This window comes from Tetrao urogallus (assembly GCF_951394365.1).
Source record: "Tetrao urogallus genome assembly, chromosome: 1".
Taxonomy (NCBI): Eukaryota; Metazoa; Chordata; class Aves; order Galliformes; family Phasianidae; genus Tetrao; species Tetrao urogallus.
The window spans coordinates 132,511,087-132,535,154 of record NC_136813.1 but is presented as its reverse complement, the minus strand read 5'-3'; the positions used below and the strand labels follow the sequence as shown (position 1 = coordinate 132,535,154).

Sequence of the window (24,068 nt, the reverse complement as noted above, 5' to 3'; positions counted from 1 at the left end):
ACATCATCTTACCAGTTCCTTCTTGTCTAGAAGGGTTTTGGGTTGCTCTTTCCTTTGAAGCTGATTGGCTATCTGCTCAGCCAATGAGCTCACTCCGCCTGTGTACATCTTTATATACTTCTACCAGATGGATGGAGTAAAACAAAAGGGAAGTGAGAAAAGAAAAAGAAATAAAATTATAAAAATGACTAAAATGATAATAGGTTAGGTGGTGAAAAGGTGCAGAGAGGTGAAACCATGCCAAGACAGTGGACAATATGGAGTGACAAGTAGTAACAGCAACACTAGTGTCATCAGTAATCATTGGAACAGTCCAATATCAACTGCAACTATGAAAAAGAAGGTTTGCATTTTGCATTCCCTAAGTATTCTAGAAATGCTATGATGATGAAGAAAGCCAAGTTTTTTCTTGCTTATGGGGTACTTTGCACCTGGAAACCTGAACAGATTCACTTTTCAAAGATGAAACCAAATATAGACAAAGATTTGAGGTTCCAGGTAAAATTAGCATCAGAATCAAAGACATTTTGGAAGACATGTCATAGAGTCTAATGTAACATGCTGATTGCAACAGTTTATTCATATGATTAGCATCTGAAAAGAATTCATTTAAAGTGCATTCACAGAGTAGGAAGAAATCCTTAACTCAGGAACTCACAGTCATTCAAAACTATCATTTTTCCAAAGCTAAAAATATATAGAAGTTTATATGGAAAATGATGGCAAGAATCTCATCCAACACTTTAAAGCCATACCTGAAAACATCTGGAACATGTATTCACTCAACACTGAACATGGCTTTATGACTCGGCTTTTCTCCATCATGGGTATTGACTGATGCAATGACTGTGGATAGCTAAAATCCCTCCAGTATTCTGAGAAACCTAGGCATGTTGGCAGTTACACTAGACAGTCTAAAATGAGTGTTTGCAAGCCATGTTCAGTCACTGCAGGAGCAGAGGAAGTGATTTTCAACGGAAATAATTTCAGCCATCATCAATAATTACATGGTTAAGAGAATTATGTGCTTACATCCGTGTTAGCTTAATCACACTGCAAACACCACGAATTTGACTCAGCAGAGCAGCAAAGAGCACGCCAAGCAATTTTCCTTTTCCAAACTAAGAAGCACTATGAATATTTCTAGCTGGAGTCTCCTCAGGAAATGAAGGAGCAGAAAGACACTGCCTTCTGGCAAGTGCAAAATCACCAGGATAGAAGTATCTTGAAGGAAAAGACTGAGCTCTTCTCTCAAAATTCCCACTACCATACCAGAATTAGTTATTTATCATAAGTAACAATTCAGTATATGTTTCACAAGTGTGGTTATTAGCCTTTTAGAAATGTTTAAGACCTTCACATATTCGGACATGAGAAAAGCAGGAATCACAAAAATCTGAAATCCATCACAGAATGGTATTTCAGGGGGAAAAGGGTCTGAAAATGGCATGCTTGGCCATCAGATTGTAGTTGCTATCACTGAAGTCCTAATTCCTCAAGAGCTATGTCACTACAATAAAGGAGGTTTATTTCTGCCCACAAAGAATTTATACTCACTCCTTTTACATACTTGTCTGCTAAATCCAGCCCAAAATATTGAGCACTTGCAGTATTTACGTATGCAAGTAACAACACAATTTGTCTTTCAGAATTTTCAAGCTTTTCCAGGGGAAGCAGGTGCTTTCAACAGACATTTTCTTTCAGCTGGAACTGCATTTCAACTATACAGGTTCCTCACCCAACCTTAACTGCAGGTGTTTCAGGATCTGCAAATTTCTATCAGCACATCTGCCCGAAAACTGATTAATCTAATCTTAACTCACAACATCTGAGACTATTTCATGTGGGAAATATAATTGCTCAAGTCTTGATTTTAGGTTCTGTGGTTCTGATTTCTCTACCTACACATGGCAACTGGTCTAATATTGGATTTTAAATGGAGCACTTTAACTTTCCTTGGGCAAATGTCTTCAAGATATGCAATGTTCTGAACCATTTTCAACAGTGAGCAAAGAACCACCTTAGCTTAAGTCAAATCAAACTCCTTTTGTTTTCCAGCATGGCAACTGCAACTAGATGAAATTCCTAGTGATTTTTCAGAAAGCCAAAGTATTCTGTATTTCATACTATAGATGAAGCATATACACACAAGCCCATTCTGTAGTTTAGCCCAGAATCTCAACAAAAGCAGCAAGCAAAACAAGAAAGCTTTATTCCAAAGCTAGACTATTAGTGCTCAAAAAAAAAAAAAACCACAACAAACAATTTGAGAGCAAGATAAACCAGAAGCTTTTTACATTTGCACCAAAAGTTACATATATTTAGTTTCAAACTGCTTTATGGTTGACAACAAGCTATGCCACAGGCTGCTTGATTTCTCAGTTGTGCATGAATATGCACAGACATTGCATTTTGCAGGTGAAGTGTTGCAAGCCTAGCCATCTCTTGCGTTTTGTCCTTGGCCAATGGGCCCAGGGGGGGGTAAGTGACACAGCCGAGTGCACCTAGCAATGCTCAGGCCAATGCTACCTGTCGAAGAGAGTCAGATGAAGGTGAAGAAGGGCGATTAGAAGAACGGAGGCTAAGGGAGAGCTCCCACTGGTCAACAAAGAATCGGCGAGACGGTTCAGTCTCAGGCTAAAAGATAAAATAAGAGTCACAACAATCATACATAGATATGAAGGAAAGCCAGGTGAAAATAAAAACAAAAATTCAGGCTCTTCTGCCCACCACAAAAAAAGAAAAAATTCTTAATGACATTTGTAGGACAACTTGAAAAAAAAAAAGGTCCAGTGCATCTTCAATTTCTCCCTAGTGAGGCAGAGTATGTTATTCTTAATTTGTCCTTTATTATGTTTTAAGTCACTGAGGGCCATTTGGAAACAATTACCTACTTCCACAGATGTCCAGCCTTCTGTAACCCAACCAACTAAGCCACTGGCACAGATCCCAGATCAATTTCCTCTGTTGCTCCTGTATCTCCTGTTGTTCCGTATTACTGGCTCAAGACACTAGGATTCTATTTCAGGCCACATGAGACCTCTTCTACATTTTAACTATAAATGCAAAAAAAAAAAAAAATCCTGCTCTCCTTCCAGGTGGGAGAAATTAACTTGTAACTGTTGCCAACAAGCAGCACCACATTTCCAGTATAAAATTTAATGCAGCAGATTTGAAATACCACAGTAAAAATAATTAAACAATACAGTGCAATCTGCTATTTTTGCTTATCAAGTGGCAAAGAGCAAATCTCTAACTGAGAGTATGCATCCTTCTGAAATGGGCCCTTCACAGGAGGAAGAAGGTATGGGCTCCCAACATACCCTTCTCATTACCTTTATGGCTAACTAATGCCCACCTTCAAACACAATTTAAATAGGAAAAAAAAAGGTAGCGAGGTGTATGAGACAGTACTGGTAGGAACTGTGTATTCCTTAGAATTACTATCTGGAAGAAAAAAATATGTAAATTTCAAATATTTGACTTTCTTTTAAAAGAAAATTATGTTTTTCATTACAAAAAGGACAAAAATAAATGTCATGAAGCTACCTGACTCACAAAAATAGTAATTTGTAGCCACTTAGAAAAAGCTAGCTTGTTGATTAAACCTATTGAGCACAATAAAAACTATGTGGGTTTTCAGAAATATAATAGTATATTAAAACACTGATCACAGAATCTGTGATTCTGTGATTTTCTGTAGTTAAGATTATCAATATTTAATCAAATTGCTTTTCTGAAAATGTATTACTTTATCTGAGCTTTCTCTTAGTACTCTACTTTTTCTCGATTTCTTTCCCTAAATCCCACACTATAATCTGTCATTGTCCGCAGTGTTCCAACATCCATTTCCATCTTCATCTCTGCCTCACTCTTTTTCCTTTCCTCTACTTTGTGTTCTCCATCTTCACTATATTTTCTCTCCTCCTTAATTCTACACTGTACAGAATAAAGGTTTTTTTCTCTGCAATGCAATACTGTTAATCTTTTCCACCCTCAAAAAGAGCCTGAAGGTGCGAGATAGCAGGAAGAAGGTAGGAAGTAGGTGTCAGGGTCCAGATGCTAACTTCTGTACCATTATTTCTACACAGTAATGAAACACATACGAGCATGCTATTCTCAGATCATGCCTGAGATCTTCAGTTGTGTCACCCATTAACAAATAGATACTGGTACGTTTAAAGCAGTCTCCTTACCCACACTTACATGGCTTTTTCTATGTCTGCGACATCCTATCTGAAATCCAGCCAAAGGTTCACTCTTCACTGATTTTAATCATCACATCAGCAAAGACTGCATCCCCAAAGAACAGTAGTTAAAAGTGACTTATTTGTTACACGTTTCCCTTTGAGATGGCTTGGAAAAGTTATATCCACCAGTAAAAGTTATAGGACTGTTTATACTCCTGCTCAAGAAGACAGTTTAATTTTGCATAGTTAAATCAAAACCATAAATTCTGCAAAAAAAATCACTTAAGTTGAGATTGTTTTCTAAAAGTACTCTCCAGTTTGCCAAAGGCTGCTGAAGATAACCAAAAACAGAAATGGGGCAAGGAATGTGAACAAAAGAAGCCACTGCTCAAATTGGCACACTCCCATAGGCCAGAGAAGACAAACAGGAGAAAATTAAGCACAGAAAAATAATCCAAAAGTGTACAGCCGAATCAAAGAAAATCGGCACAAGCCACCAACTCTGTTGTTGGAAATAATAATACAGAAGTATGGGCACAAAAGTCATACTTCAAAGCCAGGAATTATGCTTGGAAAATGCACATGTTCCTGCTTCCAGCAGCAAGTAAAACTGGGGAGCAACTGACTGGTAAACGAGCACTGTGAGATGATTTGATCTGGAGTCCAGCTCGTTTTCAGCATGTGCTCTGAAGCTTGGAGGCTGCTTTCTACCCTATTGATTACAGTGTTTTGTATAACGGAAGCATTCATCAGGGAGACTATTAAAAGCTGTCAAGTCTGATAAAAAATACTACACAAAATAAACTTGCTCTTTCGTTTTTATCCACGGGACTGTGCGCAGCAACGGTCCCTGTATTTCGGTGAGCTCTTCTAGCCGTGTGACCCCAGATGCCAGCAGTACCCACACTGACCCACTGGTACAGCAGCTCATAGACAGCGGGGCTGTAGTCACCTGATGCCTCGCTGCAGGCCTGGGCTCCAGGAGGGCAGCCAGCTGACATGCCCTTTGTTCAACATTCTCAGGCACTTGGTCATCAGAAAATAAACGAGGAGATCTCTGTGAGATAAGGAAGGAGGGAGGAAGTAAATAAACCAGAGGAAAAAAAAATAAATAAGAAGTCCCAAAAGGAAAGCCAGACAAAAGGTATGAAATTCACATGCAGAGCAGTGAAAGAAGCTCCCCTCTGAAGACTGTTTTCATTTCTATTGTGTACTGGATTACTATTCTATTGAAGTGCTAAATGTTGACCTTCCAGGCCAGGAGAAAAAAACAGCTGAATTAGACCTTATTCACAGCGTTCCCACTGCTGCAACAAGCACAGAGCCGCTCTATGGCATTACCATCCGAAGAACTCCCACCCCTCTACATCAAGATGTGGCTTTATCATGCACAAAGGAACTGATTCACCAACTCACTCCATTACAGTTCTTTTTTTGTCAAGGATTTCCTTTACACATCTAAATCCGCATGTATTTGTGTTTCTCAGATCTTCTGCACAGAAACACATATTTTTAGAGTAATGGATTTCAGTTTTCATAAAGAATGAATTAGTCTCCTTAAAGACACTGGTAGTATGTAAAAAGAGATTGCCGTACTTACCAAGGAGAGGATGGTTAACGAGAGTGGCTGGTGGATGCACAGCATAGCAAAATCAAACTACCACAGAAGTTTCAATGCTGCTTCTGCACTTGTCTGAATTGCCACGTCAGCACACCCCAGGCACAACATTTCACACCTCTGCTATTCTGGTCCTTTCGTACCAGTCTTGCTAACATGGAAAAAAGACCTGGCTTGGGGCCTGCCGTACAGAGCAGGAGTACTACTTGCAACACCAGGTAGCCTTCAGCTAATATGTTTGTAGCATTCAAAAGCAAATGGAGCAGGATTTACAAGGTGTGTGAAGAAATCTCAGGCTTGATCTGTCAAAAAAGCCAGAGTGCTGCTACATGTTGTTAACTGTTCTTCAAAGCGGAACAGAAAACTGGGTTCACACCCAATCAGTGAGAAACGCATTTCCCATTCAAATGCATTAATAATACTCTCTATTTTCAGCTGCTTTCAGTTCCACCTACTCCTCTCTACTAGATCATTTTCACTAAAACTAGGGCCTATTATAAAGCTGTGGGTTCTGTGTCGCTGCAGACACACGCTCATTCATTTTCAGAATGAATTGTCAGAAAACATTCGGCCCACAAGTGCCTTTTGTGTAGAACACATTTTTGGAGTTGTAACAGTTTCATAGCTGGCTATCATTTATGACTTCATTCATTAAAAGCCTTTACTGGAATGTCAATTTATTTGCCAATATGAATTCAAATCAGCTCGTTCTTTTGAATGCTTCTCTCTCCTTCTCCCATGCTTCTGCATAATACTGAACCGCTTAGACAGCCCGTTGAATATTCCATTAATAAGAAGGCTTCAAAGTCTCCATACTACATAATGCCTCATCTTTGGCCTGTAGGAGGCAGGATGGAATGCCAGTTGTTTAACCATCCAGAAAGCAAGCAGCGAACACAATGCAACTGTGTTCGCATGAATTAGCACAAAACATAATTCTTCTTGTTCTGCTACAGCCATAGCATACTCCAATAAAGAGGTGTAAGAGAAAAAGAACGGGAAGAGCTCAAGTGCCAAATAATGGCCAAATAAAAGCGTATAGCAAACTGCTGATGAAGGCTTGTTATGCATTTATGTGGACATCACACAGAAATAGTCACTCTTAATTGCAGTTGCAGCGTGTTAACAGCAGCGTTAGGTAAGTGTGTTTCACTACGTGGTACATTTGCCTCCTGAATTGCACACATCCAATACGGCATTGTGTCATCAGCATCCATGCCATTTGTTCATGCTGTTTACCCTTTCCTGTCTGGGACTCTGCTCCCCAGGATATCCAGCACCAGGATCCCTGTATCTCTGCAGGCAACAAATTATGAGCTTAATAACAATCACAGACCAATTTCCTAGTCAAATAGACTTCATCTTACTTTGTTGACAAGAAGTCATAATGAAAGATAAGTATTTTATTAAGAAGAATATTCTAAAACTGACAAAAATAATTTGGCTCCCATAGGGAAGATTTAAGTCTCCATATATTCATATTAACTCATTTAACCACAGTTAGTGCAATAAAGATAGTAAGATACTCAATACAACTCATATTGTGATGTTAGCTCAAAAGAAGTAAATAAAAGATTAAAAGAAGTGGCAGAAAGACTCCATTAGCAGTGCAGAGAGAGAGAGAGTTTTTAAAAGACATCTAAGTAAGAAGGACAAAGATCCACCTGACTTGTCATGAGGCCTTGGGCCAAGGCAACTTCAGAGAAACAATAAAGGGAAAAAAATCTCTCCGAAGGCAAAGGCATCAACTGGCTGTACTGGATTAGCTCTGTAGCACAGGATGCATATATTCCTCAGAATTAAAAGGAGGAAACTGTTTTTCTTTTTTTTTTTTAAGCAAAGAGGCACACAAAAATTTTCCTATGGGACACAACACAGAAAATAGTGAAAACATATCTGGACCCCAGCAGCAGTAAATTCTCATGACTGAACTAGGCAAGTGAAAGACAGGACAAACAAAACACTTGGAGAAGAGAGGGAGGGGAGACAGCTAAAGGGTCCTCAGTTACTGAAAGCTCCTTTTTTCATATGGAAAATGATTGCCCTCTAATAGGTTGAAAGGTAAATTTTACCACTGCCTTCACTTTTCTACCTGCAAACTTGGGGAAAAACTGTTGTTTTCTCATAAAGTCTTAAAAAGACTTTGACAAGAGGAAGACTGCTAGCTACCACAATATCTAATAATACAATTCCCCATTACAGTCAATCCAGCTTAGCTGTGGATTTTGCCCATTCTACCCAGATGTGCACCCCTGAACCCTTCCTTACACCACACTGTCCACAGGGTGCCAAAAAAATAATTATTTTTGTTAAGACAGTTTTAAATCAGATCAACAAGCAGCCCTGATTCGTCTTGTGGGTGCACAGTCTGATACAGGAGAGGCGGCAGAGTACGTATGGGTCAGAAAGAAATGACTCTTCTCTACTTTCCTTAAGGTGACGTGTGTTTATAGGGTTGATAGGCAAACAGAAAAGAAACATTATCAATCTCCGGAGAAATTTACTTGTGTAATGTCTACTGAATGTAAGGGATGTCTTGGGAACTGCAGCTGCCTTTTTATCACCTAAAGATTAGTTCAAGGTTGAGGAAGGAGTGGGATTTATTACTGCAGTAGGAAAATGAAACAAAAATAGATACAACTGAAAGAAGCAGGACGACTGTGTACAACAAACAAACAGGCATTTAAAGATTTCAGGTAATATTTAACTAGAAAGACAAATACACGTGTACACACGGCTGCACATGTATATGCTGTGTGCAGAATAAGGCTTACACTGAATCCAGACTAAGACAGACAGAATGCAAAGTCTTCTTGAGACAAAGGACTGAATGTGGGGGAAACAGAAGGATCACATCAGGCATATGCACAACAGTTCAAAAAAGCACTTCATACAAGTAAACTTAAAAGACTTTCATGGATAAAAGAGGAAATTCTCACTCACACTTGTATAAACAAAAAGCAGAGATGGAGAAAACTTGCAGTTTCCATCTCTGAATTACTCCAAAAAGATTTAACTTCTGTGTAGAAAAAAGGAATTTTTGCTAAGACAGAAGCAATCCGTTGAATTTCTAAGCAGTATGTATACACTTTAAGGGTAGACTTGACCCTTCAATTTCACTTCTACCTTGCTTCAAGTCAAAACTGAAGAAGGCTACTGTGATTACCAATTACCCTACAGTGAAATCTCAGAATCTCCAGTGCATCAGATAATAGTGAGATCACACTATAAAGTGTGTCTAATATAAGAGTTTGATGAAGCCTTATCTACATACGAGAAAAGGAAAATTGGAAATGTATTTATAAATGGGATCTCTGGTAATTGATTTAGTCACTTGTACAAGCAGTAATGAAGAGAGAGGGACAGAGCATGCAGAGGGAATCACCTGCAGTCTGGGATACGGTGGAGAGGAAGGTGGAGTGGAAGAAGAGAGCATGATCACTTTTTTGGGGCAGGTCCGAGAACGTTCCTTACTCCTCATCTTTTTTTAAAAAAGAAAAAGAAATAAAAAATTGTAATAATGGCAGGAAAGCTAACATTTCCATTCATTGACTTTGGGAGGACAGGCCAGAATGCATAAGCTGAGAGACTGCAATCTTCTGCTCATACCTCCTACCAATGATCTAAAGCCAGTTTTACCGAAGTTGAAAGAGGTAGATTTTTCTCCTGTATTCACATGATCACGTCTGTTTGGCAGAATCTTCTGCAGACAGCCAATAAACGTGTAGTTACAGCAATAACCAACTAAACCAACAGTTTCTGACTCACAGACAAATGTACAACTTGGAACTCTCAACAGCGGAATTGGACTGCACTTTTTGCTTCACAAAAAAACTACTTATTGCTGTGCTCTGCAGAGTTTAAAAATATCTGCTGTGTTGACTTAATTAGTCTGCTTGCAGTTCATTAGCAACATAATGCTATGTTCTCAGCTTCACATCCATCTTCTCTGCCCTACAGATATTAAACCATCTCAGGTAAACCGAACTGCGCTTTGCCATCCTACTAGAACAGAAATATTGCTGCTTTAAAGGCAATATGTACACAGCTAGTAATTTGAAGACTGCACAATGCAGGTATGTCCTCATTTTTTTTACACCATAAGAACATGCCTTCATAGTTCTTTATGTCATTCTTGTGGATAGTCTTTTAACACATCTTCTGCCTATTCTTTCTACCAGAGCAAATCTGGTAATTGTTGCACTGAAAAAAACAAAAACAAAAACAAAACTTGTGTACCTGGAACCACTGTTACATAGCTTTTAAAGAAACAGCATGCTGTCTAAAAATATATGGATGTTCATTATGGTCCTGATAGCTGGGCTGGCATGAACATCTTTTGGGTGTTCTCTTCCCCTTCAGCAAAAAAGTAAATTCTAATTCAAACAGATGCTACAAGCAGCTTAAAACTAAGCCACATGACTTTGCACTGAAGTGGATGAGGAACATTTATACGCTCAGCCTTGAAGGCACTAATTTCAAGCAGAAAGGCTGGCAACATTTTCAACCACTACAGCTGTTTGTAGACTGTCATCTAACAACAGCCTAGTTTGCATTTCAGATTTCAGTATATTCACAAGGTTGTGTAATTTTCCACAACAGATCATAGTATATAGCATTATATAGGATGTAAGATCCATTCTTGAGCATGCAAATACAAAGATGGCTATAGGAATGAGGAAACAAAAACATATCAACATATTCAAATGAGAAATTAATTAGGAAAAAGAGTATTGGTAATGTAAGCTCTCTTCTGCTGAGATTTCAGTTCCAGCTGACTGTGGCCATTTCATTCACTACATGTCTTCAAAGATCACAATTATAACAGAGTCACTGAGAAGCGTTTTTACTGCTGTGCTTTTATCGTATTTCAGGGAACCCCCTCAAAAGAACAAGCATCAGACCTCCAGAGGCAGAAGAGATCTGCATTATACAGCATGTGGTTTCTGTCTTACAAGCAACACATCAGATGTCTTTGCACACATCAGTGATTTCAACTTGTGCATTACACTCTTCTTGTTGTGAGGACATCTCTGAAACTGGCAGAAAATTGCTGAAAACTGGAAAATTAGGACAAGATTCAGTTTAATGGGCTAATTTCCCATACCATACCCAAGCAGTCATATATTCTTCTGGATAGACTACATGGCTTCATGATCCCAGATGAGAAGCTCAAAAAACATGACTGCCCAAAAGCAATGAAAACGGAAAGCAATAGTACACAATATGGAAGAAATTTCTGTACAGCAAGGAGTTAATTTGAGATTAACCACCATACCATAAAACACAATCCAGACTTTATATGAACATATATCCCTTAAAAAAACTTCCTCAGATTTCTACTGTGCACGTGCACAAACACTATCTTAATGCATTACTAGGTGCTCCTAATACCGTGAACAAGCTTTGACAATACAGATGAACATTCTCAATGTATAGTTCAACAAAGAAAATGCTGCAGTCCACTTCATGAGGAAAATGCAGGCCACATTGAATGCACAGAAGCAGACTGAAGAGATTTCTAGTGTTTCAAGGTTATGCCTTTCAAAGAGAGATAGCAAGAAAGTCTTGTGATGAAAGTAAAAACTGCTTCAGAATAGATTCTGCCAGGACTTTTAACAGAATTCTGTTGTACCAAGCCACCCTATCCTAGCTCTACAAAACACCCAGAAACACTCTGCATTATGATCTGATTGCATTGATGGTCTGATAACTCTTTTAACTCTAATGCAAAGCAAGATCTTAGACTTACTGATAAGCAAGTACAGCTAAGAAAATTCCTCTGTCAGCCACTGGCAGATCATAGCCCATGGCAGGTGCAAATCCTTCATCAAAACAGGTGATCCAAGATGCAGGACCAAACCTATAAATCACAGCATAGGAAACTGCCCTTCTCCCAAGAACCCCTTAGGACCTCAACATCACCCCGCCTGTAGCCAAGAATATTAGGCAATTAGTTGTTTCCCTCAAAAGCAGGTCACTACTTTGTCCCCTTGAAAACCACTTTGCTCCTCTTCAAAAGACTCCTCAATAGAAGGCTTCCACTATGTGATACGTTATGTGGACTCACTGAAGGAAGATTCTGCTTCTGAACTCTTGGTACCTGTGCCAAACAAGAGAACCCCCTCCCATACCTTCATGAGCAGCTCTTCCTAAATCAGCTCTTTACAGCAAACACAAATGTTTCCTGAAGAGTTTGTCAGGAGCCATACCACTCCATTACAGCATCTCCACAACACGTACAGGCATCCAGCACCAATTCCACTGCTGGTGATCTGTGGTGCAGGGAATAGCTTTGTAACTAGTGCTTAATGTTACCATAGAAGGCTGTTCCAGTACTGTAGTAACGCAGTCTCACAGCTATCAGATTCCACATGCCTAAGCAACTAGAATTAGCACTCTCAGCAGTCAGCTGAAGCACTGCTTCAACAACAACTTCCTGCAGGATGGATTTCTGCCCCAACTTAGCAAAACTGGCTATTTGGTTCACTGGATGGCTTCTAGCCTCTCCTGATCTCCCATGAGTCCAGAATAAATAGTTCCAAAGGCTTTTGGATAGAGAAAAGCGATGTTCTTCATTTCCCCAAAAGTCCTAAGGAACCTCTGGAATAGGGACATGAACTGTTTCTTCGATCCTAATTTTGCAGACTGTGCACCTAGGAGATCCACTTTTACTCTTTTACATTTCACTGTCAGATGAAAACCACTGCAAAATCCAGCATGAACTCTGCACCAAGAATCAACCAATTTCTGTTGACACACTAGAGCTCACTGAGGTAAGATTAAGCAAATACTTCAGAAGCAATCGTGAGTGGAAAAGTACCCAAAGACAGCTGACAATGTCCTGTTAAATAAAAAGAAGTTCTTGGAAAGTACAATAATTAAATAGTTTTTTTCAAGGATCTGCCCTACATTGCCATGTACATGGAGATGGCTATCAATGTTGAGGGAGACCAGAGGACTTCTTTCTCTCCTTTTCAATGAACTGTATAGTTCTAAACAAGAACAAAACCAAGAATAAACTACTTTTGAGAAGAAAATCATCATCATAAAAATGAGAAACAGAAGTTTGTCCTTTTTGATCAGTTACAAAAGGAAGACAATAAGAACTTCTGTGTTTCATCGTAAAGACTAGATTACAAGGCCTTCATAAAGTTTCAACAGTAGGTTCAAATACAACTCTCAAGGCTGCAGGGATGGGATCTTCCCCAAGTACAAAAGCACAAATCTTAATTCATCTGAACTGAGAAATACAACCAATGCAATTCAGTTTCCCTTTTATTGTAAGGTAGAGGGCACCACAAGCAGTGCTCATCAACTATACTGGTATTGTACAGCTGTCCACAATTCTTCTCCACCATTTCTCCCCTATATGGAGATGCACTCTTAAAATCTGAAATCTGTCTTAATCATGGATGATGAGCCACTTGAAAATACTCATTAGATTATAAAGGAAATTTTGAAGAGAAGGTAGAAGAATAAACAAGTCAGGAAAACTAAACATAATGTCGACATTTTTAAGACAGTCCTAATGACAACAATTCTCCTGCTTTGAGTCTTCTTTGGGAAAAAATCTTCTAGATGATAGCACTGAAAAGAAATCCTGGCACTGGCCATGACGTGAAGCACTACTTGCACTGAATACCTTAAGCATAAAGTATATCATGAGTCCAAAAACATGCAGAAAAGTCAACTTCCAAAGTAGCGTTGTTTTCTTCCTCTTGACTCCATAGTACGCACTGATTAAATTGCAACTAGAAAGAAACAGGTGCTTGTCTAAATTATGACTACTAGAAAAATATATCTCAGCACTCTAAAGAAACAAGAGAGTGTGATTTTCACAGGGAAAGATGGAAGCAGAGGAAGCAGTAAGATAGGTATCCTGTTTGCCTGACAAGACTGACTGTCACAAGCCTTCCTTTTGAATTGTGCTGCTGGAAAAAAAAAACCCCAAGTAATGACAGTGAGTCAAAACACACCAGAGAAAAAATAAAATATGGTACCTATTGATTTTTCTTCTCTTGATCCATGTTCTGTCACTCTGTGTGGCAGAAAGTCTAAAATATACTTAATCTACAGTACTACGGGAATTTGCAACACAATAAAGATGATAAAGTGGCAAGGAAAGCTGGGTCACAAAGAAAGGGAATCCACAGTAACTGAAAAATCTCTTCTAACTGGCAAACATGTAAGATTTCACGTGAATAGAAAAACTAATAACCAATTTTACTTTTTATACTAATGACAAGCTTCAATAATTACAGATTCCACAACACTTGTAATCTCGCTGGCTGCAATAACTGCCTACATACTCTCTATTATTTTCCACAAGAATAATAAAGAAATATCTCAGACAATACAACATCTGCATCTGCAGGCAAAGTTTCTTATGAAACAACCACTGAAGCCCTAGAAAGCTAGAACAAACATAACAGGCAGGCTTTGATTTTATTCATAATAAATTAAACTGTTAAAAATAAGAGACTCGCATTATAAAGATTGGTTTTGCTGGAAAAGGATTGGTTTAAAAAAAGGACAGTGAGAGCTGGCATTGGGTGCAGGCAACAGATCATATTCAATCAATTTCTTTACCTGTTTCCACTGGGGTATAGGAGCTAGACGGCCCTGCTCTCGTCTGCTGGATGGTTGATTGTGAACGCGTTCTTGATAAGGCAGGACAGGTTGCTGCATGCAGGTTGCAGGGCAAGTGGGTTGGGAGCAAGGGGGAATGATACAACAGCAACAAAAATTTGAAGAAAGCCAAAGAAATGGGAGATACAATCAGACAGACAAACATTTAAGAAAAAAAAAAAAGAGGGTAGGGGAGAATTCATTTAGCAAGTCATATATGAAAAGGGAGAAGACATTTAAAAAAAAAAAAAAAAAAAAAAAAAAAGGAGGGGGAAATGCACATTTTTTGGACCTGCCCTTTGTCCCTTTGTTTTCATTGTTTCTTCAATTCAGCCTGGTTATTCAAGACAGCATGCAGTGGCTAAGGAAACATTTTACTGGTAAACAATAGGATAAATGTCACCATTTTGAGATTATTTGTGCTACTAACAGCGGTATGCAATGTAGCATATGTATACATAAATTCAACTTAAAGTAGTTAGATAAGATCCCATTCACAATCTGGCCACAGCAGCTCAGAGTTCGACACAAGCTATTAAGATGAAGTAACCATTAGAGCAAGAACTCAGGCACTTAAACCATACTGAGCCTTATACTGCTGACGCTGCACTGCTAGCAGTGTCTTGAAGTGACTCAACATAACTTCAGATATGACTACCTTGTAGTTGCAGTAGTTTAGATACTGTACTGAATAACCAGCAGTTGTCAGAAAGCCTCATTTGAATTGATATAAATATTCTGATTGTGAAGAACCTCCCAGATATTTACCTGCTATGCTTATGTACAGGTAGAAAACTTAATCACAGTTCACAAGCATAAGCACACAACCTGATAATGAAAATCTTTAAATTAGAAACTAAATTAGAATTCTTAAAGGTTAGAAATGGGATTTTCCTGGACAGCTTTTCCATCAGCAATAGCAGTTATAAAAAAAACTTAATTACTTGTAAGATATTTTTGAAAGAGATTATAAAACATACAGGCAGTAACAAGGAAGTGGACTTTCATTAGGAAGTTCACTATCTCATACTCCTAAATTTAATTTTTTCTCTATGGAGTAACCTTCACTCCTCCCTAGGGGAGCCTTTGCAGTAGAAGGGCACCACTAGCATCCAGTCTTGAGGAATGCATGTTATTACTCACGATTTTCTATCATGATTTCAAAATACAAGGATTTATTGACCATCTCCTACCTGTCTTCGTAATGTTGAGGATTGTACCGGTGCATTCTCCTCAAACTTGGCCAGAAGCTGGGTTGCCATGGACTTGACTTTGTTCTGATTCCCAATGGCAGCATCAATTCTCCTCTCTGTCAGGGCACTCACCAATGTAGGCCTTTCTTCTCTGTAGCTTCGAGGAATGTCCTCCTATCAGTCAGTGAGATCAACGTTTAACAAGTACATCCGAATCACCTTTTCCACTCTTCCTCTTTGCTGTACTAGGTTTCTAGGCTGTAGAAAACAAATCTGCCACTCTGCATTTAAAAGCTTGCATTTTAATTTTCTTTGGTATGCCATCAAAAGCTCTGATAAACTGTTTTCATTTTTCCAGCCTTACTTGATACGTTTACCTACCAAAGACACCAAACACCCTCATAAATCCACTGACATAAAGCAAATGGATATCATCACAACTTCACTGACAATTCCAAGCATTCAATTTTAGCTCATTTATACCTGTTCAGCTACAAGCACTCGATCTGAAGGACTACCTTGTGAAGCATACTGGATACGTATGCATTTTGCACTAACTGAGACTACAGATCAAATATGAATGAAACTTCCGATTCCTGAATGGCTTTACTAAATGAAGTTTTATTCTTGGTGCACTCATCAAATCAAAGTAAACTGCAGTAAAAATAGAAAATGAAGGAAATGCACATTTCGTTTCTAGTGTATTCTCATAAACATCAATAAAGTATTTTCCCTACAAATAGAACAAAGAATAACCTTTGAAGAAGAATTTTAATTTAGAAATTCTCAAGTAAGGCCTACCTGGTTATAGAAAACAAAAGGATTTAAATGAGAATGAAGAATGTACCGCATATATTTTTCTTCTTTACACCTTTCTCATTGTAATACTTACATCCTCAGATTGGCTGGTTTTCCTCCTCTTTCCTGCACCGTCCAATTCCTTTTCTTTTTTGTCCTGAAAATAGAGGAAGGAAAACAAGGATAAAGACTCTTGTATATTTCTAGCCTGAGGAAAATGTCATCAGTGCGCTTAAGCTTTGCAACACAACTAATTAATTCTCTAAGGTCATTCTCCATCTGTTTAAGGAAAGGGTTTGTTGTTGCTGCTTCTGTTTGTTTGCTTTTGTTTGTTTGTTTTTCCCTTTATTCTCCTTAGGGATTTCTAGCATTCATATTAGAAAGTCTACCTGATTGAAGTATATCCCCAAATTCCTCCAAAAAGCCAAGATTTTAAGACTGAAGTATATCACAAACTGAGAATGCACATTACCAATGTAATTCTGCAATTGTAAAAGTCATGTATTGTCAAGAGCTGATGAACATCTGGTTTTCGGAAGATACATGGCAGACAGACATATTCATTTCTGTCATGGTTACCTTTGGAGTGCGTTTCCGAGATATACTTTGTCCCAGTTTACTGAGAAAAGAGATTGGAGATTTGGTACTGGCAATTAGGGCGGCCTTTTCTTCTGCATTCAGATCCACACTATCTGTAAGGAGGAACAGGTCGGAGAAGGAATGCCAAGAAATCATTTTTGAAGTGCTGTTATTAAATACATAACATAATGCTTTCTTCATTTTGCCAAAATCAATTCTCCCTCTAGGTTTTGTAACGACCCAGAATATTGTGTTTGTTCAGTTTCATATTTGAAGAGCATCATCGTCATCAGTATTAATAGAATGAGTTCAGAGTTTTGGAAATAATTCCTAATCGATAACACACTATATTTTTTAAAGGCTATTAAACACATCTTTTTTTCACCAGAATTATATACTTGAATATCTTAGGAAACTATAAGATCGTCAATAACAAAAAAAAAAAAAAAAAAAAAAAAAACCAACAAAACAAACAAACAAAAAAATTACTGCATTATTAAGACTTAGAGATGGACAATTTTTGCTTCTGTTAGGCAATTCATTCTTCAGTTATAATCTGTCTTTCATTCCTGCCTCGCATTGGCCTGGAGTTACTCTCACCATTCATGGATGGTAAATAAAAGCTATAAACCTTGGATTTTGGAATTTGGAATTACCTACTAAAAAATTACTAACAAGGCATCTCACATTAATGAAGACTGATGAACCCCTGATAACAGCAAGAAAGCAGAAAAGTTGCCTAGTCGTGCTGACGTGATCTTAAACTTACGAGGACATTAGTTTGAATTTATTAATTCCTTGTTTTGCTCCTGATATTGCTAACATGGTTAGCAGCAATAACGATACCAACAATAAGAAGGTAACTTTTTGTTACATAAAGTTAGCAAGTAACAAGTTATACGCTTATGTGGAACAAGCATGAAAATAAGACATAGTCATTCTGCAGCTGTCTTTAAAGATCATAGACCTGCACCAAATTCCTTACCACTAGAAGGGATGGTGTCTTTGAACATCTCATAGAACTGCGTGAGGTACATCACCATGGAGAGTTTATCTGGTTCCCCGACAGATGCCATTTCCTTTCCAGTCATAATGGGAGATATTCCAAACTCTTTTTCAGCAATGTCAAAGGCCAGCTGGTTATTCTTCTCCACATTGTGTTCATCCAAAGAATCAAAGTCTCTGCAAGAGGCAGGAAGAGGGTGTGCAATGAATCAAGTGGAAACCAGTCTTCTGAAAGGATTCAGGTGTTGTTTTTTTTTAAATCTCTCAAATTTACTTGCCAACAAATTATTTTGTATTGTAGAGTTGATGAACTTTTCTCAAACTTTCTCTTTTTTTGTTTGTTACTCTTTTAATAAAGAGTAATTTTTTTTCCCTTTTAAGGACCTACTGGTACCTCTGCCAGCCAGTGCTCTCCTGTTCTAGAATGGGGTAGCTATTTTACCCACTACAAAGTTTACAGGCACAACCTCTCTGTTCAGACAGTGAGTCACTACTTCTATAAGGGGCAGCCTCAACTTTAAAAAGAGTTACTGTCAAAAAGGAGATTATGAAGGCCTGTGTAGAGACTTGTTCACTAGAAATTTTACTGAACCCATCAACTGTTCCTGACTAATTCCACAGAGAGAAGAGTTTTTCTGACAATAAAGCATTCTAGTCTGTACCAATTTGAACTTTCATTTTGTCAAATCATCCATAAAGGAAAATGACAACATGTTTACCTTCATATTCATTAAGCTATTACAACTTTCTACTCCGCTGGTGAATCACTTGTACATTAGCTTCCATCAAGCTTAATTGAATTCATTTCAATCCATTTCTTTATTAGTCACAAATGCATTGCCTCAGTCTCAGCAGTACTAGTTTGAAATAAAACTACTGTTCTGCTCTCCCCAAATCTTCAAAAGAGCAAATTACTTACATTAAGTCTGGACGGTATCTGTGGATAATGGCACACAAAGCTAAGCCACTTTTCCATGACATCGTGAGATCTGTCACATTTACACCAGCATACCCATCTGTCTGCCTCTGGCACCAACTGAGCAATTTACTAGAGCGAGCTACAGACTCTGTAAGAAATCATGCTGTTAAGTAGAAATACACAAAATCTCTTTTCTGAGTTCTAACTACATCATAAAAAATAGAAATCAACAAATAAAACTTTCATGCAATGGATAAGCTCCTTCTACAATGGGCAGCATGGGACACAACTAAACAGTAGTACTTTTTTAAAGACTATTACATCTAATTTAGATGCAAGAAAGGATTTATCATTCACTAAAAAGTATCTACCAAAGTTATAACTTGACTTATAATTCACCCTAAAAGAGCCCAAATAATTATAAAAAAAATTACAAAGGCTTGTTTTAAACACAGCCTAAAGACTACAGAGTAGTACAATATTCTCTGAAGCCCAGATGCAGTGTTTCTAATGGAAGAACTGCAAAAGTACTTTTGCAACTCTTTATTTTCTACTGAAAGTTTTCCATTAGAAGTACTGACCTATTTTGACCTTGCCTTACTGCAAGACCTGACAAGATTACTGCCCAAAGGGATATGGTTGCAGGCCAAAGAACATATCCAAAGACTACGTAGATTTTGAGCAGCGAAAAGAAGCTCAGTAGCAAAGCACTATTGAGGGAGTCCCCAAACACCATCTGGATAGAATAATACAAGTAAAGTGATGCTTCACTTAATTAAGCTAGGAGATGAGATTAACTAAAGAAAAATATGACCATGAGAGACTGTAATAGACATACCTTCTGTTATTTTTATTAGAATTTTGGGTTTATGATTAGAGTGAATTCAGAATAGCCTTCTGCACTATAGTAAGGATATTCTTATAGGATAAAAGACATGAAGAAAAATGCTTGTATAAGGAAATATGCTCTAAAATTTTAACAGCGTTATAAAGGAGGGAAACTAGGCAAATAAAAGTATATTTGCATGTTAATTGAAACTTGAATGACTAGAAAAAAATAATCAGATTTTTGACAAAATAATTGCTTTATCTAAACCAAAAGAAGCTGGCTAAACAATACAGCACAGCCCTGTTACTCTACGTGCACTGCACTGAAGCGGCGTCTGAATACCAAAAGGAATGGAGCAGTAACCAGGCCTACCATTCCGAGTCAGCTTTGGCGTCCTGGAGTTCACAAAATTCTCTATTTCCAGGTGTATGTCTTTCAAATCTCCTGTATTATACAAGTGGCGTACCTAAAATGATACAGAAAATTACAAGTTACCAACACACTGCGTACCCAAAGGATACAGAAAAGAGCAGGATGAGCAGCAGCTATCCCAAGGCAAAAGAACAAGTATTTCTACGTAACAGAAATCTCTAGCCCAAGAAGTCCCGAACAAGGAACAACTTGTCAGTACTGAACAGTCTAGCTGACTGATGCTGCTCAGTGGGTACAAGATTGCAATCATAAACTGGCACTAGAAAACGCAGGCAAAATCAAAAATACAACTGAATTAAAAGCACACTTTTAAGACTTCAAAACTCTGAACAAAATAGGAATTTAGTAAAGAGGTCAACTCTGCATTTCACTGCTTCCAAGTTCTACCACCACAGTCAGGTCATTATCCCTAAAATACTAGCACAGTTTCACATAAGAAAAGACAGTGCAGAATACAAACACTGAGAAGCATCACTTCTCTCCAGTTACCTGCTGTGGTCGCAAGAAGTTGACGTTGATATTGGGATACCGAGTGGCTGGATCAATGCTATAATGGCTGAAGTTTTTACTCACGTTCTCAGGGGTGGTCTGAGGCAGTAGTCTATAAATGCTTTCCCTTGGAAAAAAAGAATAATCTTTTTATTTTGTGTTTGTTGAGTTTTTTTTTTTTAATAGAAAAGATGCAACACTATTAATACTGCTAAATCAACTCTGGAGAGAAAAAACTTCAATAGCTAAGAATTCTTATATGTATATTTAAATTTGCAATATAATACAACTCCAAAAATCAGAAGAAAAGAAGAAAATAATACACTGACCACAACTAAAGGGGTTCCCCAGTACAGGAAAACATTGACACTCTAAAAATGACTCAGAAAGAAGTCCTACCAAGGGGACTGGAGTACTCAGCCTGTGGGGAGAGGCCAAGGAAAGTGGATTTGGCCAGTGTGAAGGAAACAAGGCTGAGGAGGGATCTTAGTGCTCTCTGCAAATGTCTAATAATGTCTGGCAACAACTGAAACATGATTAACTTCACCATTTCTCAAAATTAAAAAAGCAAAATATTAAATATTTAGCATGGAGTTTAAAAATTTATGCTAAGCTCCTAATAGAAGTTGCAGTTGTTTAAAATAGGTTCTTACACATTGCTTAAACTCCATTTTTTAAACACTCAAGTTCTGATTCTAAGCAATGACCTTATGTTACCAGAACAAGTCTCACCAAAAGATGATAAAAACATCAAGAACATGATACTCCAAAGAAAGAAAAAAAGACAAGACATTTTTTGGCTCACATGAAACAAAGTGAATAATTATCTGAAATAAAAAACAGGTCATATCTTCTTTGAGAGAAAACTGTAAAAGATATTTACAAGATAATAAGAGAGAAAAAAATTTTTATTTCTCTTTTTAAAGGCACCTTCATCTGGTTTGCTATTGCAATTCTTGTGACAGTAAGTTAGGCTCACTTTCTCTATGTTACCAGTAACACCAAGAAGAGACTCTCCACCTAATCAGTTTTGTACCACTAGGACCAAGAACAGCTGCAACATTTATTTTTCTTCTATTAATATACTTCAGTTTATCAGCTGCTATGGACATTTTTCTTTAATTCAGTTATAGCTAGAAGCACTCTCTAAAAACAGCAGGAATCTGTATCTCATATTTTATCTATGTATTTGTACTAGAAGGAACTAGAATAAATGACAAGATGTTGGAGGATTAGATTACAACTCAAAATGTAAGCATTTTTTTCTATTACCTCTCTGCAAGAACTTCCAAAGGACTTGCTCCGAGTGACCAACTTCGTACCATCCAAGCAGAGTCCATTGCAGCTAAAAATCCTCTCGCTATTCCAGTTCCCATTGGCCAAAATGGCTAATATTATAGTTTACAAAAAGGAGACGAGAAAGAAAAAGCATCAGTTAGGGAAAGCTTTAAATTAATATCAAGAATATAGTCAGGGAATAATCTGCTGCGCAATTTTAGCTCAGTAATTAGCTTAAAGCTCTACTCCCACTGGGCTAAAGGAAGCCGGACGCATCATAGCCAAACTCTCAATTTCCAACAACAGTTCATTGTCTAGAGTGCCTTACAAGCTACTTTTCAATACTGTACTTTTTAACCAATTATAAAATGCTAATTATTAGCAGGCTTAGAGTAGGTTCCCATACAGAGTGTAATTGCCTCAATAAGAAGCACATGGAACAGATATAATTTCAGAGACATTTCTGCACATATTTTCTTAAGCAAGATTGTTTCCATACTAAACATTCTGTTTTCCCAGGACTCCTACTCTTCATACAAATCTCTTACTTTGTTACACAATAAACAGCAGCACACCTCATAATAACTGTCCTATAGGCAGCGCATATTTCAGTGATAGGTGCAATGGTTTGTACTTAAGCTTCGATAAGTCTAAAAGACAAACCTCCAAGAGACTGTCCCCAACCAGTGCCACAAGTAACTGGTGGCCGTTCTGCTCTCGCACCAGCGCTGCATTCTCTGATGCATACATGCACGTGAAGTCAAACATTGCCACATCAGGCTGCCCGTAGTGGTTGATGGCGAAGTCCAGTGACGGCAGCTGCTGATTAGTGGAAAAGTCAGCTGCTTCTCTGGCATAGTTTAGCAAAGCTTCCTGGTCCACGTTCTCCCGTGAGAGTAATAGTTCCGTATCAGCATAATCCTGACAAAGAGAAACAAGTAAAAGTGAGCCAAATCCACAAGGTTGTATATATATAAAAGTGGGCATGAAATTATATACAAATCCACTGATAAAGGTCTGCCCTTTCATTCTTACATTCCTAGCAATGTGTATAAGTTGGACAATAAATCTGTAAATACTACTGGCATTTCTGAGTGTGAAAAGGCGAAGAAACTTCTGAGCTTTTCACTTCACACAAAAGGACCAAGATCTCAATCTTTTTGCATTCACTTACAGACAAACCATTTTTACATTTGCTTCTGTCAGAATTAGACTCTGGTAAACTTTCTTTACTCCGTCTTTTCATTTTATAAATGAAAAGCCCAAATAAGCCAACAAAAGTTATTTCTGCATACTCTTTCTTAGCATGCTCAAAACCCCACATTGACAAGTTCAGATGGCGTAACATTCTTGTAACACTTCTAATGGCTGAAAATGCCTCAGAAGGGCATTAACCACAAATGTTTGTGTTCTAAAATATACCTGTATAATAACATAATGTGGTGCAAGAAGAGTGTTCTTTCAGTGTATTGGAAGCAAAATTTCCCCAAATCTTAAGATATAAAAGTTAATACCCACATGTCGTATTACGCCTTTATCCAGCAAGCTCTGTTTTTTGGCAGTCATGACAAAGTAGTGTGTATCATCCTTATAGTAGACGATGTTCTCTAAGTCAATACCTTGTGACAGAACAAAAGATAATGAAGGAAAAAGCAACAAATCAGCTCTATTGAAAGAAAGTAAACTGAAACTATCTGGTTAGAACATCTTAAGAGAGAATGTCAGGCAGCCTCCTTCCACTCTTTTAATGAGTTTAAAATCTGTATCTTCGACAAAACCAGAAACAGAGCATTTCTTTTGAAAAACATATTTATCATCATCACACTAAGTTTTGTATTCAGATGTGGAATGCAGGAAACAAAACTCAGGATTCAGGCTTCTCTTGTGAATGGCTCAGATTTCCTGAAAATCCTTAGGGAAAGAAGTTCTGAACAAAAATGACACACATCTGAATGATACACATCTGCTTTGTACGGACGTACAGAACAGCTGTAAAAATGAGGGAAGTTAGATTTCAAAGAGAGACAGAAATGACTGTCTTCCTTGCACACGGCTTTTGTTTACTGACTAAATATTGTGATACCTGAGTTAGAGAAGTTGTAATAAT

The 24,068-nt window shown here is 37.9% G+C and overlaps 1 protein-coding gene across 4 annotated transcripts in view; it reads right to left on the bottom strand.

The window, feature by feature from the left end:
- Window positions 1–24,068, bottom strand: part of MICAL3 (microtubule associated monooxygenase, calponin and LIM domain containing 3) — a gene marked incomplete at both ends in the record, with an annotated part of 99,530 nt that overhangs the window by 68,481 nt on the left and 6,981 nt on the right. For 3 of the 4 annotated variants that reach the window (XM_079537601.1, XM_079537602.1, XM_079537603.1), the window contains 16 exons: window positions 13–120; window positions 2,530–2,637; window positions 5,143–5,247; window positions 7,048–7,104; window positions 9,194–9,289; window positions 14,401–14,493; window positions 15,633–15,806; window positions 16,525–16,587; window positions 17,010–17,122; window positions 17,995–18,191; window positions 18,934–19,081; window positions 20,135–20,228; window positions 20,684–20,810; window positions 21,956–22,071; window positions 22,625–22,882; window positions 23,480–23,580. In XM_079537601.1, coding sequence (XP_079393727.1) covers window positions 13–120; window positions 2,530–2,637; window positions 5,143–5,247; window positions 7,048–7,104; window positions 9,194–9,289; window positions 14,401–14,493; window positions 15,633–15,806; window positions 16,525–16,587; window positions 17,010–17,122; window positions 17,995–18,191; window positions 18,934–19,081; window positions 20,135–20,228; window positions 20,684–20,810; window positions 21,956–22,071; window positions 22,625–22,882; window positions 23,480–23,580 — 1,958 coding nt within the window. The remainder of the gene's footprint in view (window positions 1–12; window positions 121–2,529; window positions 2,638–5,142; window positions 5,248–7,047; window positions 7,105–9,193; window positions 9,290–14,400; window positions 14,494–15,632; window positions 15,807–16,524; window positions 16,588–17,009; window positions 17,123–17,994; window positions 18,192–18,933; window positions 19,082–20,134; window positions 20,229–20,683; window positions 20,811–21,955; window positions 22,072–22,624; window positions 22,883–23,479; window positions 23,581–24,068) is intronic. The other variant, XM_079537604.1, reaches the window with a different exon arrangement.